At 39.3% G+C, this 19,490-nt stretch overlaps 1 protein-coding gene across 8 annotated transcripts in view; it reads right to left on the reverse strand.

Moving 5' to 3' along the window:
* The window catches only part of PDE1C (phosphodiesterase 1C), a 538,202-nt gene that overhangs the window by 286,426 nt on the left and 232,286 nt on the right, over positions 1 to 19,490 (reverse strand). Inside the window, exon 2 of one of the 8 annotated variants that reach the window (XM_079152341.1) lies at positions 18,260 to 18,286. The exons of the other annotated variants lie outside the window; for them this stretch is intronic. Coding sequence (XP_079008467.1) covers positions 18,260 to 18,286 — 27 coding nt within the window. The remainder of the gene's footprint in view (positions 1 to 18,259; positions 18,287 to 19,490) is intronic. 8 annotated transcript variants of the gene reach the window in all.

Here is a 19,490-nt window from a genome sequence, read left to right on the forward strand (position 1 = left end):
AGCACAAATTGCCAATACCAGGAATAAAAGAGGGAATAGCCATGCCTATCCTGCAGACATTAAAAGGATGATAAGCAACATTATACCAGTGAATTTCACAGCTTAGATGAAATGAACAAATTCCTTCAAAAACACAAACTTATCCAGAATACTCAAGAAGAAACAGAAACTTCAAATAGTCCTACAGCTTATTAAGGTAGTGGTTTACCAAGTGTGATTCCCCATACTAGTAGCATCAACAAGCAACACCTGGGGCTGGGGAGATAGCTCAGCTGGTAGAGTGCTTGCCTCGAAATCACAAGGCCCTGAGTTTGATCCCCAGTACCAAAAAAAAAAAAAAAAAAAAAAAAAAACAAGCAACACCTGGAAATTGTCTCTAATGCAAACCCCTAGGCCCTGTCCCAGACCCACCAAATCAGAAGCTTGGGGTAGAGTCAGAGGGCGGGTCTTGGCAATTCATGTTTTTTGTTTTTGTACCAGGGACTGAATCCAAAGACACTTAACCACTGAGCCACATCCCCAGCCCTTATTGTTTTTTTATTTAAGTTGCTTACAGCCTCACTAAGTTGCTGAGGCTGGCTTCAAACCTATGATCCTCCTGCCTCAGCCTCCTGAACCACTGGGATTACAGGTGTGTGCCACCATGTCTGGTGGCAATTCATGTTTTAACAGACCTTCCTGGTGATCTTCATACCATTTGAGAATTGTTTAAATACCACTTCCCACAGAGGAACCCAGGCTTAGATGGTTTCCTTGATGAATTCTATCAAATATATAAGAATAAAATAATACCAACCTTTCAAAAACTCTATAAGAAAACAAAAGAGGAGCAAACATATCTCATCATTACTTTTGATCTCTACTCTCTGATGGAAAATGTAGGAAACTCTTTTTATCTGCACTGTGATTCTTATTTTGAATGGATTCTTGGTTTCTTTGGGAAGGGCTATTCAGACAGATACATGGACTGCAAAGCCCTCAAGTAGAGAAAGGTCTTCATCAGACCTACTCTCTCCTCTGCTTGCAGTCCTAAGGGGAATGATAATCTATTTCTCTATAAGGTAAGCAAGGCAGTGAGCTCACAGTTCATGCACAAGGATACCCACAGCAAAGTAATCCTCCCCCATCCTTGCATAGCAAACCTCATCCACGCCACAGCAGGGACTCAGATAACACCAGTGGTATTAAAAATCAACTATCCACCCATATTATTACTTTTAAATAAAATTCTCATATCATCTTTCTATATCTAGCTGTTTTTTCTTATTTATCTTTAAGCATCAGGAAGTCATCTCTGAACTCTCAAACTAAGCAGAGTTATATCTTCGCACCTCTGTCAAAGAACTCATTGAAATGCCTACCTGGGTTCCAAAATCTCCTGTTGTCATTTGCTTCTTCAGGGTAGAAACCACAACTTATTTTTGTTTGTTTGTTTAATGTCTTACAGTGCGTGACCAACATAGCCGTACTCAGTAATATGTAGTGAAATAAAAGTCGAGAAGCAGAGTCAGATGAATCACAATTTACATCCACAAATAAAATATGCTCAAATCAACACTGTTGGTACAACTCATTTTTAAAAATAAATAGTCCTTTTAATTTGCTTATTGTCTAAATTGCCAGTAATATTGTTAATGCAAACCATGTAGGCTGACTGTCATTCTGCAAATCAAACTAACCCCTTTTAATCTAGGATGGACACAGCAGAATCCCACCCACAGACCCACACATTGCAAACCCTACTAGAGAATGAGCACAAGGACCAAGAGAGTAGCAATGAAGAGAGGACACCTAGAATTTCTGGCTAAAAATTTGGGAATTTTTTTTTTTTTTTTTTTTTTTTTTAGGATATTTCAGCAGACCTGTATTCAGTTTTCATAGCACTGTGGATCAGCATGAAGCAGAAGGCAGCAGTTTTTCTCATCCCCACCCATAATTTGCTGGGACCATTCCAACTAATCCTCTGATAAATGAGATCCTGAAGGATTAATCTCCTGTCTAAGCAGAGTAAGTCCCCAAGGGAGATGAAGTTTTGCCAAGAGTTTGTAAGGTCTCACTCTTCATGGTGACAGAGGATGGCATTCTGTGGCCATTAATTTTTATTGAGAGAGAAAGCATTATATTAACCCCTAATATTTGTTAAACACTTCCTGTGTACCCAGAACTGGGCCATATGCTATTTATACATTGTCCCATTTAATCTTTAAAACAACCTTATGAATTAGATACTATTAGTAGCATATAACCTAAGAATATTATGTGCTTAACTGGCTGATAAATCACAAAGTTAAAGAGTGAAAACTGGATTTAAGCTTAGGTCTCCCAGACTCCACAATCCATGCCCTGAATTGCCAATGTCACATTGTCTTGTTTACAGACTTTTAGTATAATTTTGCTGCTCTACCTTGTCCCACACAAACTAATGCAAAAGCAAGGAAGGAGAATCATTTGCCTCTCAATCTACAAACCAAAAGTATCCTTTAAACATGATTCATCTTCCACACCAGAGACTAACTTAAGGAAAATTTCTTTCTATTCAAAATAATGATGCTAAATGGGAAGCAATTTAAGCTTTACAATGGCTTCATCAGAACCTCATCTGTCAAATCCCCAGATCATGCTCCCTCAACACATCTCTCAATATGGTGAAATCAGCAGTGGGGAAGCAGATGTGGCGCACACAGGTGAAAGCATGAAGCTGGCATGCTCTCAGGAGCAGGCGCTGCAGTGCCAATGCAAGCTGCCCTCACAGACCACCACTGACACCGCCCGCAGCACCACCGTCATCGCTGGGGTGGTGCTATTAAATACCTTCATCCCAAAGATGCACACTGTATCCTCGGAAGGACTGGGCTTCTATCTACCCGTCCATCCGGTACAGCCAGCATTACCAAAAGGGTTCATTTTCTGTCTTTGCATCTTGAAAATGAGTCATGAGTGAGCAGTGGCAACTACTAAAGATGGTCACTAACAACAGGGTACACTCGTAATGTATACAATTATCACAGAATTGTGTCAAGATTATCAAAGACATGAAATTCTGGATTTGGCCTAACAGTAAGAGTTAGAGGATCATCTCAGTACATATCATGCATATCAGGTTCTCTTCTTCAGCTCTTTAATTGCTGTATGAATTCTATGAAACTCTTCATAACTCTCTAATGATGAACACATCCTAAAGATTAAGAAAATGATTTAAAAAAACTCAACCCAATGCATTGGTAGATGGGTGGAAGCAACCTAGGTGCCCTTCAACAGATGAATGGATAAAGAAACTGTGGTTTATATACACAATGGAATATCACTCTGCCATAAAGAAGAACAAATATGGCACTTGCAGGTAAATGGATGGAGCTGGAGCATATCATGCTAAGTGAAATAAGCCAATCCTAAAAAAACCAAAGGTCAAATGTTTTCTCTGATAGGTGGATGCTGATACAAAACGGGGCGGGGTGGAGCATAAGTGAAGAATGGAGGAAGGATGAATTGTGTAGAGGGAAATGAGAGGAGGGGAGGGGGAGGGGAAGGAAAGATGGTGGAATGAGACAAACATCATTATCCTATGTACATGTATGATTACATGATGGTGTGACTTTACATCGTGTACAACCAGGGAAATGAAAAGTTGTACACCATTTGTGTACAACGAATCAAAATGTGTTCTGCTGTCACATATAACCAAATAGAACAATTAAAAAAAACTTAAGAAATAAAGGAAGTCAACCCACAAGCCCTCCATTTATATGCATAGCAGAGGGCACAAAAACAAATGGGGAGACTCTGTCCTCTCGTGGTGGCACATTGCAATTTAGAAACTCACAGCAGAGGGCAATTTGCTGTGACACCACACTCGGCTCTGCTTTCAGGGGGACTACGCTGGCTACTGGACTGCTACCAATTTCAAGGGATAATTCTGTTATCTGGGTCTGCTGACTAGGAATCCACTCCCATGATATCGTGGGCTGGCTTAGTAGCTACTCACTTCCACTGACGTTACTCTGAAAATTTACTCTCTGCAACCCCACAGGGAAAGGACAAAACCTCCTTTCCCAGCAAATCTCTTGGGTATTGCCTTCTAGGTAATAATCTGCAACAATACCCAAGTGTTTCTATTAAAAGCTGTAATTTTATGCTTTTTCAGAGCTAGTAGAATATAATAGCATATGAAACTTGTGATTTTAGGTTTGTTACAGGATAGAGCATACTGAATTTACACAAACCAAGCAATATTATCCCTTCGAACAACTTGGAAATTCCTTTTGGTGCAGGATTAAAGGCACTTTAAATATTTTCCTTGTAAAATTTAAATACATTTAATACACTGATAAAGTTTTCTCTGTCATTTGCAAAGGCTATGAAACATAATCCACTAACGTGATACATAAACAATGAATCAAAAGTAAAAATAGTAGCCTTAATAAGAATAGCTAAAATACTCTTTACACTTACTAAAACCCAGGAAGCATGCTTAATCATTTTCATCTTTATCTCATTTAACTCTTATTGCAATCCTATAAGGTAAGTACTAGTAAGAAAGAAAGTAAAACTTAGAGTAAGTCTCCTCAACCTCAGCGCTACTGGTACTTTGGTTAATTTTTTGCTGTAGAAATGTTCTGGGCATTGTAGGTTTTTTACCAGCATCTGGGACCTCTATTCACTAGATATCAGTGATACACCCCAGGCCCAGAAGTGATAACCAAAAGCGTCTCTACCTTGTCAAATGTCCTCTTGGGGCCATTTCACCCCCTGTTGAAAATCACTGGCTTACAGAAATTAGGTAATTTACTTAAAAAGTTCAGTCACTTACGAAAGAGTGGATTAGAAGCCCAGCATTCTGAATCCTCACTACATGCTCTCGATTAATGAGAACAATGCTATTTACTCTGCGATGCTCTAAAGAACATAAATTTCCCCTCAATCCAGAAAGCTAAAAGTGAAAAGGAATGCCGAGTACTTTCCTGTGATCTTTCATGGCCATGCAGTCTGGGCCCTTCCAAACTTCCTTTTCCTAGTTAAGGCTCATGTCCCAGTGCTACTACCCTGTGCAGCTTGCCCCCCTGCCCCACTGACCTCAGCCTTCTTTCAGTCCTGTTCCCCATATCCCAAATATCCATCGCTGATCACCAGTTAAGGTCAATTCTACCCTTCAATAAATACAGTGCAGCCCCTGCCCTCACAGGGTCCCTAAAGTGCGAGGCCTGTCTGCTTCCTGCAGTTCTCTTACATGATTCCAGACTTTCAAACTGCACCATCTCTCAGTGCAAGCCCCCTGTACAGGGTGGACACAGAACCCTGGTGTCCTCCAAGAGATGTCCTGAACATTCAGTAACTAAGCACTTTCCATGTGCCAAAGGTTTCTTACATGATTTACATATACTACTTCACTCTTGGCTCATAAGAAATCTAGGAAGCAAGTTCTATTTCCATTTGACCAAGGAGAAACAGATTTCCTGCTGGTAAAGAGCCTCTGCCAGCTGCAAGACATGCGCAGGGTTCCTGCCAGGACTCAGATTTCAACCCAAGCATAAGAGACTAGAAGCCCCTGCTCTTTCGCCAAATTTTACTAATTTCATGACTGAGCAAAGACTACAGACATGGTTCTTCCCAAGTTATGTCCTCAGCTTACTCGACTCTCTCCAACTTACTTAGAAATTCTTCACTCTATTCCCTAACCCCCCTGACGGCCCAAAGTCATAGAAAAACACAACCCAGATTCCACTTGTGGGGAGGAAAAAGGAAAAATTCAGGTGTGACCTCATCAACTTTGAAAAGGCAATATCATATTAAATCAGAGAATAGAAAAACACAGGACAAGTTTTCTTTGATCCAACTCTATTTTTGTTATTTACTTTTTATGCATAGTTATGTATTCATGTATGACTGATCACACTGCTTCAAAGCTTTTAAGCTGTTAAGTACAAAAATAGACTATTTTGAAAAGAGAACCTGGTGGTGGAGGTAAGGATTTTCCCCCTTCAATAACATTTCTTAAATATAGCTTTTTTAAAAACAAAATCTTCATTACATGTTCCTGAGCTTCAACTTTTAGGTTAAGGCCAAATGTAAAAAAACTTTGAAACAAAAAATATCCTTACAAGACAACAATAATTGGCAGAGTAGGGAAAAGAAGTATGAAAGGTGTATCTTTCTTATCCTTTGACTTTATTTAGTTCTAAGTTGCTTCATTTGGGGAAGAAAAATAAAAATAACCAAGGGGCTTCATAGCTGAAAAAAAAAAAAAAAAAAAAAAATATATATATATATATATACCACCACCAGGATGGAAAGAGCTCAAGAAGCTGTTGCCATCTGAAAGATGTGTCTTTAAATCCTGACTGCAGCACTTCACTGCTCTGAGACTTTCGTCAAGTTATTTCCTTCCCCCAAGTTCCTCACCTGCAAAACAGGATCACTATGAAACAGTAAATAAGATAAGCATCTGGTATACAGCAGGCACACAATAAATTCAATCAATACAGTATGCTTTTCTAAAGTCTGTGTTTTGGCAATTATCTTGTTAATATGCTTCCCATGATTAGTTCTCCTTGATTAGATGAAATTAGAAGTATTCTAAACTAAGTAAGCCAGTTGGTAGCCAGGGATAGCCACTATGGGGCTCAGAGGATGTTACCTGCCAAGCGACCTCTTTCTAGCAGGCCATTTGATTCTCTTGGTGATTCAACTAAAGGGCACAGAGTGCCTATCATCCCTTCAAATATGGCCCAGTGGCCTGGGGCTCCCCATGAAAAGACCTAAGAAATCAGAAGCAAAGAATATTGGTTTTGAGCCAAAAGTAACCATGTTCACCCCCTGTTCAACCATATGTCTTCATAGATAAGGAAGACACTGAGACCAGAGAAAAGTAATTTGGCATAGCTAATTAGGAACAGAACCCAAATTCTTAATTTTTCATCTGCACCTGTGGTTCTCAACCACAGGCAAATTTGACTCTCAGAGGACATTTTTGGTTATCAAAGATAAGATAGCCAGGCATGATGGTGCACTCCCATATCCCCAGCAGCTCAGGAGGTTCAGGTGGGAGGATCACACAGTTCAAAGCCAGCCTCAGCAAAAGTTAGATGCTAAGCAACTCAATAAGAACCTGTCTCTAAATAAAATACAAAACAGAGCTGAGATGTGGCTCAGTGGTCAAGTGCCCCTGAGTTCAATCCCCAGTACCAAATAAATAAATAAATAAATAAATAAATACGGCATGTAGTAGCAACTGGCCTCTAGTGCATAGAGACCAGGGATGTTGCCAAACATTCTCCAACATGCATACAGGGCAGCCCCAACAATGAAAATATCAAGAGTCATGGTTACCCACACTGATCAACACTGGTAGACCCAGGGACTGGTATCTCCAGCGACCCTAAAAGATGCTTTTTAAACTGCTGTTGTTGGAGTTGGATTTGGCCCCAGCAATTACTGAATCAATTCAGTCAATTTCACCTCTTTTTGGCATTGAGGGTCACTGAGATTAGCAGGGATCAAGAGGCTTGCCTTCTTAGACAACTTGAAGTCTGGGCATAACTTTCGAAGCAATGATTGCATTAGTGCTACTCATAGTCTTAAAGACACACTTAGGTCTTATCAGGCAATCTAAGAAAATGATTCTCAAAATCATTTTGGCAAAATACCACAGAACAGCCAAATGATACATAACCACAGTTATCAAATATTCAGAATGATTTGTTCCAAACAAATACATTTGACACTGCAATGAACATCCCCAGGCTCAGTGACTTGAATGAGGGAAAATAGAGAGTGAAGCACTGATGCAGAGCCAGAATACTCTTGAGTTTCCACCCAGAGAGAGTCCATGTTGGAGACACGGAAATAGAAAGGCTGAGTCGATGATCCAAGCAATTACGTACTTTCTGGTTCCTGCCATGTATGCCATCTGTCTTGGTGACCTCAGAAGCCTCCACAATGGCCAGCATGAGGGCCAAATGAGAGTCTGGATGTGGGAGCATGCAGTGAACTGCAAAGTCATTTGTAAGCATGAGTCATTTATCAACCTGAGCTTATTTACCCACAATTCCACCTGGTAACTCTGACTTAAGTTGTGACCCATGATAAAAATAAATGTAGGATCCTATTCATTCATAAATTCCCTTGAATGCCCAAGGCACCATGCTGTGGAGGAGCATATTCCTCAAACAAAAATAAAAAATCTCAATGGTTCCAAAGCACCCAATTAACTCCGGTCATGGAATTAAAGCAACAAGAACTGGGAGAGCAAGATGTATTTTCTGTGTAAAGATCTGAAAGGGTTTCATTGAAAGAGATGGTATTTGAATAGGGTCTTGAAGAAAAGATATGATTTCAACAAATATAAGTAAGAACATTCAAAATGCCAGAAAGACTATGAATAAAGGTGGGATCATAGAAAACACAAGGTAAATGTGACAGTGAGGTGTTCAGCTTAACTGGAACTTAGGGTGAATGGAAGGGAATAAGAGACCAAGTAGAAAAGTTGAGGTGGAGGCAGATATAAAGAACCTTAGAGCTAGAAGAAGCGAAGACAGACTTCTATTAGCAATCAGAAAGCCAATGGAGGTTTGTTGTTGTTTTTTAAACACATCAGGCACAATCAGAGGAGCTGTGGAGAAAAAGTCATCAGACATGGGTATACAGAATGGAGACAATGCGGAAACCAGAGTCAAGAGAGTGCTTCGGAGGTTGTTCAACACACTCAGCAATGGATAGAGACTGGAACAAGACAGAGGGAATAAAAATAATGGGGAGGAAAATCCCACCATCTAGTACAGACCCAGTTACCATGGTTGGAGAGGAGGAACAAAAAGTTAACACTGAAAGAACACACAACAGAAGAACATATAAAATGTGTTACAATTAGTATCTGGAATGTCTCCCAAAGGTCTATGCACTTGAAGGACCAGTCCCCACTGCCCAGGGTAAAACTTTTAGGAAATTGTAGGATCATGAGGGCATGAGACTCATCAAAGGATTAATCAATCCTACTTTTTCTTCTATTTGGTGAAGGGTCTCAGGTCTAATTCCTAGACCCTTGATCCATTTTGAGTTGAGTTTTGTACAGGGTGAGAGACAGGGGTTTAATTTCATTTTACTGCATATGGATTTCCAGTTTTGCCAGCACCATTTGTTGAAGAGGCTATCTTTTCTCCATTCTAAGTTTTTGGCACCTTTGTCTAGTATGAGATTACTGTACTTATGTGGGTATGTCTCCATGTCTTCTATCCTGTACCACTGATCTACCTGTCTATTTTGGTGCCAATACCATGCCATTTTTGTTACTATTGCTCTATAGTAGGTCTGGTATTGTGATACCTCCTGTATTACTCTTCCTGCCCAGGATTGCTTTGGCTATTCTGGGTCTTTTGTTCTTCCAGATGAATTTCATGATTGCTTTTTCTGTTTCTATGAGAAATTCATAGGGATTTTAATTGGAATTGCATTAAATCTGTATAGCACCTTTGGAAGTATGGCCATTTTGACAATATTAATTCTGCCTATCCAAGAACATGGGAGATCTTTCCATCTTCTAAGGTCTTGTTCAATTTCTTCAATTTTTTGTAGTTTTCATTGCAGAGATCTTTCACCTCTTTGGTTAGATTGCAAGTTTTTTTGTTTTTTTTTTTTGAGGCTATTACAAACAGATTTGTTTTCCTCATTTCCCTTTCAGATGTTTCATCACTTATGTATAAAAATGCTTTATATTTATGCATGTTGATTTTATATCCTGCTATTTTGCTGAATTCATTTATGAGGTCTAGAAGTTTTCTGGCAGAGTTTTTTGGATCCTCTAAATAGAGAACCATGTCATCAGCAAATAGTGACAGCATGAGTTCCTCTCTTCATATTTGTATCCCTTTAATTTCTTTAGTCTGTCTAATTGCTCTGGCTAGTATTTCAAGGACGATGTTGAATAGAAGGGGTGAAAGAGGGCATCCCTGTCTTGTTCCAGTTTTTAAAGGGAATGCTTTCAGTTTTTCTCCATTAAGAATGATGTTGGCCATGGGCTGAGCATAAAAAGCCTTTACAATGTTGAGGTATGTTCTATCCCTATTTTTTTCTAGTGTTTTGAGCATGAAACGGTGTTGTATTTTGTCAAACACTTTTTCTGCATCAATTGAAATAACCATATGATTTTTATCCTTAAGTCTATTGATATGATGGATTACATTTATTGATTTACAGATGTGGAACCAACCTTGCATTCCCAGGATGAATCCCACTTGATTGTGGTACACTACCTTCTTAATATGCTTTTGGATATGGTTTGCCAGGATTTTGTTAAGAATAGATTTTGTATCTATATTCATCAAGGATATTGGTCTAAAATTTTCTTTCCTTGATGTGTTTTTGTCTGGTTTGGGTATGAGGGTGATATTAGCTTCATAGAATGAGTTTGGTAGGGTTCCCTCCTTTTCTATTTCCTGGAATACTTTGAGAAGTATTGGGATGAGTTCTTCTTTGAAGATCCTGTAGAACTCGGCTGAGAATCCATCCGGTCCTGGGCTTTTCTTGGTTGGTAGGCTTTTGATGGATTCTTCTATTTCATTGCTTAATACTGATATGTTTAAATTGTGTATGTCCTCCTGGTTCAGTTTGGGAGGATCATATGTCTCTAGAAATTTGTTGATGTCTTTGGCATTTTCTATTTTGTTGGAATGTAGATTTTCAAAGTAGCTTCTCATTATGTTATGTATTTCAGTGGTGTCTGTCATGATATTTCCTTTTTCATCACGAATTTTAGTAATTTGAGTTTTCTCTCTCCTTCTCTTTGTAGTGTGGCTAAGGGTTTTTCTATTTTGTTTATTTTTTTAAAGAACCAACTTTTTGTTTTGTCAATTTTTTGAATTGTTTCTTTGGTTTCAAATTCATTGATTTCAGCTCTGATTTTAATTATTTCCTGTCTTCTACTACTTTTGGTGGTGTTCTGTTCTTCTTTTTTCTAGGGCTTTGAGTTGTAATGTTAGGTCATTTAGTTGTTGACTTTGTATTCTTTTCTTGAATGCACTCCATGCAATGAATTTTCCTCTTAGTACTGCTTTCATAGTGTCCCAGAGATTTTGATATGTTGTATCATCATTCTCATTTGCCTCTAAGAATCCATCTTGAGTGATTGGACTATGGGGAAGTGTAGGAAAATGTAGGAGGAGGAGCCTAGTTGGAAGAAGTGGGACCCTGGGATGTGAGCTGAAAGTTTCTCTTGAGCCTGTCACCTCCACTTTCTCTCTTTTTCTGGTTGCCATAAAGATAGCAATTTTCCTCTACTACACCCTTCCAATAGAATGTTCTGCCTCACCTCAGGCCCAAAGCAAGCCAGTTGACCAGGAATTGAAACCATGAATTGAAATAAACCTTTCCTCCTCTAAGACGTTTTTATCAGGTATTTTGGTCACAGCAACCAAAAGCTGACTAACACAAAGTGACTCAGAAGTTTTGACTCTTGATGAATAGAACGATAGCAATTCTCAGATGCAGGAAGATGGGAAAGAAAAGAAGATTGAATTGGGCCTAGATGTTCCTCTGACTCAGAAAATGACAGCTTAATACCAAGGTCATCCATACTACTAGCATCTAGATATACGACCCAGACTCAGTGTCTGACCTGCTTACTGCAACCTAGTACCTTCTCCCTAGGCCTAGTTCCTATCTCCTGCTAACAAGCCTTTCTGAGTCAAGATCCTGCACCTGCCCTCCTCAAACACCGGATGACATATTAAGGAGGCCAAGTGAGTGAGGGAGGGAGGGAGGGATGAGGGATAACAGTCTACCTGTGTAGTCTCTCCCTCATCCTTTGTGGACAGTCTCAACACCTATCTGTAATCACTGCTCCAACCAGACCACTCCTGCTGTTCTCTCTAGTCTACCTTGATCTTCTGTCATTCCCTACTATGAAGTCACTCTGATTGAGTCAGCAATCTTGGAATATGAACTGTGCATATTCCTTTGGCTGATGTACTCATTCTTAACAACTTTCAGAATGTATTAGGCATCACAAATAAAGAAGAGTATTTTTGAAGGTTTTATCTCTTAGGAGATCCTCTTGTCTTTGATTCAGCACTAATTCTCGTGCTCTAAATATTGGTACTACTAAATAAGTAGTAGAATACAGGATTTGTTACCCACCCAGATGCAAAAAAAAAAACATGCTTTGATTTATCCTCTATTCCCCCTGATAACTTTCCCAACAAGTTATTGAGTTGCTATTTTTAACTGCAAAAATGGGGAACAAGAGTCAACCAATTCTATTTCCAAAGAACTTCAGAATTTACTGATGGGCCTTAACATACCTGGGAAGGAGATGGAGGTCAGCGTTAAGAAGACAACGAACCTGCTAATAGTAGGACACCACTGCTTAGCAGGTAGCCTTCCCAAAGGGTGATACACTCACCCTCCTACCTGTCACACACAATAATCTATTATTAACAGCTAAGGTGGCAGTTCTGTTGGTGACTCATTAAGCAAGCTGATTCATGGAGGCCGAACATGGATAGAACTGACTAAGGGAATCATTTGCTGGATTTAATCAATTACTGGGCTTATCAAATGTGATTACTGAGCCACATCAAAATCCAAGTGGAAGAAGACATTAGACACTTGGGGGAAAAATAACTTCTTGCTTTGTCTTGCAACACATAGAGGCCTCTCTACTAACTAAAGTGTGAGATCTACTTTGTCGATAACTATACATATGTTGGCATCCTGGACAGTCTTCCTCCTAATATCCAGAATATTTTCAAACCATTTGCCTCTTTGAAGAAAGGCCTAAAATATTTAAAAAATGTGTATTTTAAAAATAACTATAAACAAGAAGTAAACAGAAAAGATTCTATTGTATTAGACTATTATTCTATTGTATTAGATTATTATCGGTCTGTTGTATCAGACTTCAGGGTGCCCATACCTGCAAGACCCCTGAATAGTAAGTAATATAAAGACTGTGTTTGTGATCTTGTGAGAGAAGAGTATGGTAATGCAAGTTTTCCCCAAAGACCTGATTGTTCCCGTAACCTTCAATACTGAGACTAGAACACTCACCACATTGTACCATAATTATTTTGTTCAACTGTATCACCTATAAGCCAGTGTACCTATTCATGAAGCCATTTTTTACTTATGCTTTTATTTCCAGTATGTACTGAACTATACAGCAACATTAATTACTAAGTTGTTTTATTAAATTGGAAGCTTTTTATAAAGTACTATGTATATGACTATCAATATATGATTATCAAAAAAGATCCTTTAACTGAAGTTAAATGTTTATAATAATGGTCTCCACTGATAAGTAAGTCAGAGTCAGAATCAGAACTTCTACCTAAATTATCTAAGCAGAGCTACAATTAATAACAAACAAAAACGTTATGCTAATGAGGGTTTCATTATCTGTTACGGCTTAAAACTCTAACTCTTAACCACCCTGACCAAAAGACTGAATCACCCCACTGCAGATATCACATCTTGTGCCTGCAGAGATCCCTCAAGTTTGTGGACACATCCGATTCGTGCCTCTGCTTCTGAATTACGCTGATAGAGCATAGCAGCCCCCTACATATTGAAATAGGGGTGTGTGTATGTGCATGTGTGTGTAGGGGACAGTTATAATACAGATTCAGCTTGATAATATCGTCTCTGACAGCAATTCCTTTCTTCAAGGGCAGTCCAGATGTATTTGATTATTTCTAGGTATTTGTGAGTGCTTTGTATATGGTCCAGCATGGTTTCTAACAGATACAAACTTCTCTGAGCCAGACCTGATAACTTGAAGCTGAAGGTATAATAAAAGCAACCTTTTACAAAGAATTTTACAGGGAAGCAGGTTTATTGCATAATCCTCTCTAGCTGATAAATTGCTATCTTGCCACTTTAGCAAGACTCTTGGAATAACTGACTCTCATGGACAAAACTCTTTCACAAGGCAAAAGGAGATGGCCTCCTCTTAATCATGATAGTCCCAAGTCCAATTCAACAAGGCTTTCTGTTCAGGGAGACATTTACCTCCCAACCTACAAGTGCCCTTGCTAACCAGTCTGGAACACTTCTAATGCCAATCTTTCCACTGGAATTCTGGTTTTGGAAGAGATGAGTACATTTCCATTTATGCTTAAAGTGAAATTCAGAAGCATCAGAATCATCAAAATATTCCCTTGGGCGAATATCTGCCTTATACTTTATGAATTACTTACAGAAAGATAATGTCCTCCATTAAGCTGTAGTAGCAAAATTACTTTGAAAGCAGGTGGATTTTTTTTTCTTTAACAAAGTTTTAAAAAGCAAATAAATACTTCAGTGAAATGAAATAAAACCAGCAAGAAAATTGTAAACACAGGTAGATTACTTATGTCTGCTGGGCTATCTTCCCTTGTTGCTCAAATCAAATTTACTCCATCTAAAGCTTTTTAATAGAACATTTGTGCCATTTAGTTTTCCTACATGAAGCCACCAGCTTTATTAGACTAATGAGTAAGTGAAGTCAAATAACTACGCTTAGAATTCAGTTGCGTCCACACTGATGCATTTGTCCCTAACATGAAAAAGGAATCATGGCTACTCCCACTCAAAATAAATCACTAAGTAGATAAGCACACATTCAAACAGACCAGCACCTGACTGGAAGAGGGATGTCAAAATACATGTAAAATTGCCTACCATTCACCAAAGGAGAATCCACATACTCTGAATCTACAGACCCCCAAGAAAGGTCTCAAGAAAGCTCATTATAGAAAACGTTGGAGGTTTGCTACCTGGATTTTAAAAGTCCGCAATGTTTTTTTTTTTTGGTTTTTTTTTTTTTTGTTTTGTACCTGGAATGAACTCAGGGGCACTCGACCACTGAGCCACATCCCCAGCCCTATTTTGTATTTTATTTCCAGACAGGATCTCACTGAGTTGCTTAGCGCCTCGCTTTTGCTGAGGCTGGCTTTGAATTTGCGATCCTCCTGCCTCAGCCTATGAGTCAATGGGATTACAGGTGTGCACCACCACACCCAGCAAGTCCCACCAAGAGATATAATATATGATATAATATATGCCCCCCCATCTTGAATTTGGATGCATTCGGTGATAGCCTGAACAGTAAGATACAGTAGAAGTGACACTGTGCCAGTTTCTGGGCCAAGGTTACAATTAAGGGTCTAGCAACTTCCACTTCCTATCACTTAGGACACTTAGCCTAAGAAGCCAAACAAGAAGGCAACCACTGAGACTATCCTGCAGTCAGAAGCCCAAGCTGTGTGGAGCCATCTTGGAAGATAAAAGCCATGTGGCAAGACATAAAAAGAGAAAGAGGGAGGAGTAGGATGGGGGCAAGGGCAGAGAAAGAGACAGAGAAGCCTGAAGGCATGGAGCCCCAAGGGCCCTGACATGAATGAAGACACTGTCTTGGAAGTGGACACTCCATTCCCAGCAGCCCCAGCTGTCACCAGCTGGATCACATTCAAACCACCCATCCAAGTCCTTCCTGAATTCCTGACCCATAAATCTGTGAGCAAAATAAAATGGTGGTTTGAAGCCACTAAGTTGGGCATTTTTTAAAAATTCAATGATATATTTGCAGAATATGGATCTATTTCTTATGAAAAATATTAAAAGAGAAGAGGTCAAACTGATTATTAATTTGCACTTTAAATGGCTTCCATAAAGCTGGTAAGTCTGTTTTTTTTTTTTTAATTTTATGATGTCATAAAAATTACAACATTCACATTGGATATGTTTTCAAAAAAGTCAACGTAATAATTTTAACCTTGACAGGTTTGAGCAGCTCTTGTAAAACTCCCTCTCACCTGTCTGTTTATCTCTACTGGAAAGAAAATTGAGGCAACTCTGAAGTGCCTCGTACCCCAGATTAGCTACACGTGAAGATGATAAATTACCTTTTACTACTGAAGACCACTGTGCCCTCTAATCTGAGTGATTAATTTACATCCTGCTCAATGGTTCACATGCAATTACTACCGTGAGTTCAATGAACCTAAACAAGACAGAACTGTCCAGCCATCTGCATAAGCTGACTATATTTAGAAAAGTATAGCAACCTCCAGGAAGCCTTTAAGTTTTCACTCATTTTCCTCCCAATGTCTCATGCACTCTATGTTGCATTTTAAACTATCATAGCACTCCTTTGGACTATCTATTTTACTTGGAAACCACAGGACAGAGGAATCTCTACCGCTGGAGATGATCATCACTAGGAAAAGTGAGATTAATATTGTCATCCAAAAATGCCACTGTTGAAAGGTCTTGGCAGATTTCTAACTGAATCGGTGTTTTTTGTTTGTTTTGTTTTAATCTGGATTGTGGGCTTCCAATGGTTGGCAAACAACAAACCTAAGCAATTCTATTTCCTTGCAATGTGTTTTCCAAATTCTTCTCAACAACACAGAGTAAATATTTTGGCACTTGCATTATTTATATTCCCAAAGCTGCTTCTTAATGAGAGGCCACAGAGACTAGAGTGGCTGATGCTAGAGCCCTATTTCCATTAAATATATTAATCACAAAGAAACAGTACTCTTACAGAGTTTTTTCATTGGATCATGCTATTCCAATCCTGTCTCTTTCAGAATTCATTCAGACTTCCTGCAAAAGCCCTAGGAAGAATCACATGCTGCTATCAGGTACATAAAATAGAGAGCCTATACCTTATGGAAAAATACTCTGGTTTACATTTTCATTGACTTAGCACCAAGTTGTGTGTAATACAGTTGTGGCACTTCTCCCTGGTGCCATTGTCAATAGTCTAAAAAAATCAATTCAAAAGTTCCGTCTTTAAGAAAAGCAATTAGTAGTTATATATTCAACATTTACTATATGCCAAGCACTATGGTAGATAAAGCAAACCCCGGAGGGCACAGTGTACATGTTGCCATTAGGCAGGCAGGAAGGAAAAAAAGGTGAGGGAAGTCACAGGAGCATGTAGAAGGCAGACATCAGAGTATACACCAGGGGTCAGGTGGGGAAAAGGGAACAGCATGTGCAAAAACACCAGAAGAGTCAGCATGGCATTTGGAGAAAACCCAATGCATTATCACAACAAGTTATATCTATCTACTCAGGTGTTCCCAGGAATGCTGAAATTAATAACTTTATCCCCTCACTCAGGAAAGCCTCAGATAAGTACACTGACTCCAAGTTTACCAAAGCTCCTCCTAAGAAAGCATCCATGATCATCTGGACCTTTGGAAGCAAAATTTGGCTAGAAAGTCATAGCTCAAGTTTAGAGAGCAAAGAGGGACAGTGAAAGTGGCAAGAGATGATGCTAGAAAGATAAGAGGTCACCAGAGGCCTTATGCACCATTATTGTTCAGTTAAATTTATGAAAATGAGTCATCATAAAAAACAAAGTATATGCAAGATGAACCAATGAATGAAATAAGTGAGATGACAGATATGTTAATTTGCTTGACTGTAATCATTATTTTACTATGTTTATCAAAAGCATCATGTTGCATACCTTAAATCTATTTCATCAAAAAAAGATGAACCAGGAAAAAATTCCACCATGATGCATATGACATTTCCTAACCTCATTTCATTGTCCTCTTTAGAAACCCCACCTATGCTATCCATGTTCGCAGCCTGTGTGCCTGCACCAGCACACAAGCTGCTCCTCCAAATCAGCTAATGCCATCTGGCAGAGGGCACTAACAGGGGCTTGAAATCACATACACTCTGCAAAATGGGCTTGCCATTGGAACCAAGACTCCACACACCTGGTAAGTGATTTTGGAACTATAAATATAAAGGACACAAGTCCCAAGTCAAGATTCCTTACACCAAAGGGTCTGCAAGGCCCAGAGCAGAGCCAGACCGGGTCTCATCTTTGTACATCCACCCTTCCACACAGTGGATACATAGAGGGTATGATAGATGGTATTCTACTTCAATTTACCTTCCCACAGTCCCAACAGAATGCTAGCATTTCCCTTAAAAGGACTCGCACCTCTGCCATGAGCTTAATAGCCCCCACCAACCAAAGTCAATAGAATCACTAGATAGCACAACAATAGCAAGCTTCTGGATCCACAGGATTCACTCTCATGGGCAGGGATCTACCCTACTGTGCTACCCTAGGTGCCTACAATCAACTTTTAATTACAGCAGCAATAGTAATCTGGAAATAAAGCAATTCACTGAGAAGGAATCAAGACATTGTTTATTACAATTCCAGTGAACCGTGAGCCACATTTACCAAGAGCTATGCCACCAGTGACTCAGCCAACCAAGGCCCCAAAGCTCCTCTTTTCCAGAAAGATACTCTTACCTCTGGGATGTTTTCTTATATTTCCTCCTGTAGGGAAAGAAGCATAAATACGTATCAGAAAAGGCCGGTGGCAAGAAGTGGGAATAAGGGGAAACTTGGTTGGGGGATGGGTATCAACACATCTAGGAGTTCCCTCCGTAAAGCTTATGGGTTTCAAAACCCAGTTAAAAGTTGGGGATCAGGAGGTTGGGGTTGTAGCTCAGTTGTAGAGCACTTGCCTAGGACAGGTGAGGCACTGGGTTCGATCCCTAGCACCACATGAAAACTAGATAAAAAAACAAAGGTATAAAAAATATATATTTTAAAAAAAAGTTTAGAATTGCTGTGTTATATCACAGTCAGATGTATATAACTTTAGCCTTAACAGTAAAACCTAACATCAGGAGCCCAATGGCTCTGCTCCTATGTTCTTCTAGCCCCTTTAGAGGGCACTGTGGCATGTTGATTGAGGTGGGACTTAAAGACATGTTGATCCCATCCAGATGTTCGTCATGTCTGTGTTCCTTTTTGTTGACTCTACAGATGCTCAAAAGAGTACTAATAGGCTCTCAGAGGATGGATTAGAGGAAGGGAAAGAAGATAAATCTCCTTGAAGCATCTCCAGGGAGTTCTTCCCTGTTGTTGTTAGTTCCACATCTGCCTGCCCATTACAGTCACTGCACCCAGAATAGCCACACCACCGATTTGCTAATTGGGAACAATACATCGTGTGTTAAAAGAAAAAAAAAAAAAAAAAGGCACAGAGTCTTCAGATTCAAAATCACTATGACCTGTTACATCTCTGTTAAATGGAAAGCATGCCAAGCATTAAGTTAGGTATTAGGTAAAGAAACCAGCATACAGCACAGACCCTACCATGTGGCCTTCAGCACATACATACTGATACCTGCTTATCTGAAAGGGAAACACACTAGAACATCCATACCAAGACAATGGGTTAATGGATCTCTTATTTCTACTTTTAGAAATTTTTTAAATGATCTTAAAGGAATGAGTATCATAATTATATTAGAAAAATGTCTAAAACTATACATAAACATACATAGTCACATACAGAGATATATACATATATAGGAAAATACAGGGAGGAAGTTTCACTATACCAGTGGTTAGGACTTGGGTGGCAGTGCAAACTACCTGTTAGGATTTGAATCTAAAAACATCCTCCAAAGAGTTCATGTGTCAGGCAATGTTCAGAGACTGGAAGACTGAACTTATGAGAGCTGCAACC

The sequence above is a fragment of the Sciurus vulgaris genome, assembly GCF_902686455.1.
Source record: "Sciurus vulgaris genome assembly, chromosome: 8".
In the NCBI taxonomy this organism is placed as follows: domain Eukaryota; kingdom Metazoa; phylum Chordata; class Mammalia; order Rodentia; family Sciuridae; genus Sciurus; species Sciurus vulgaris.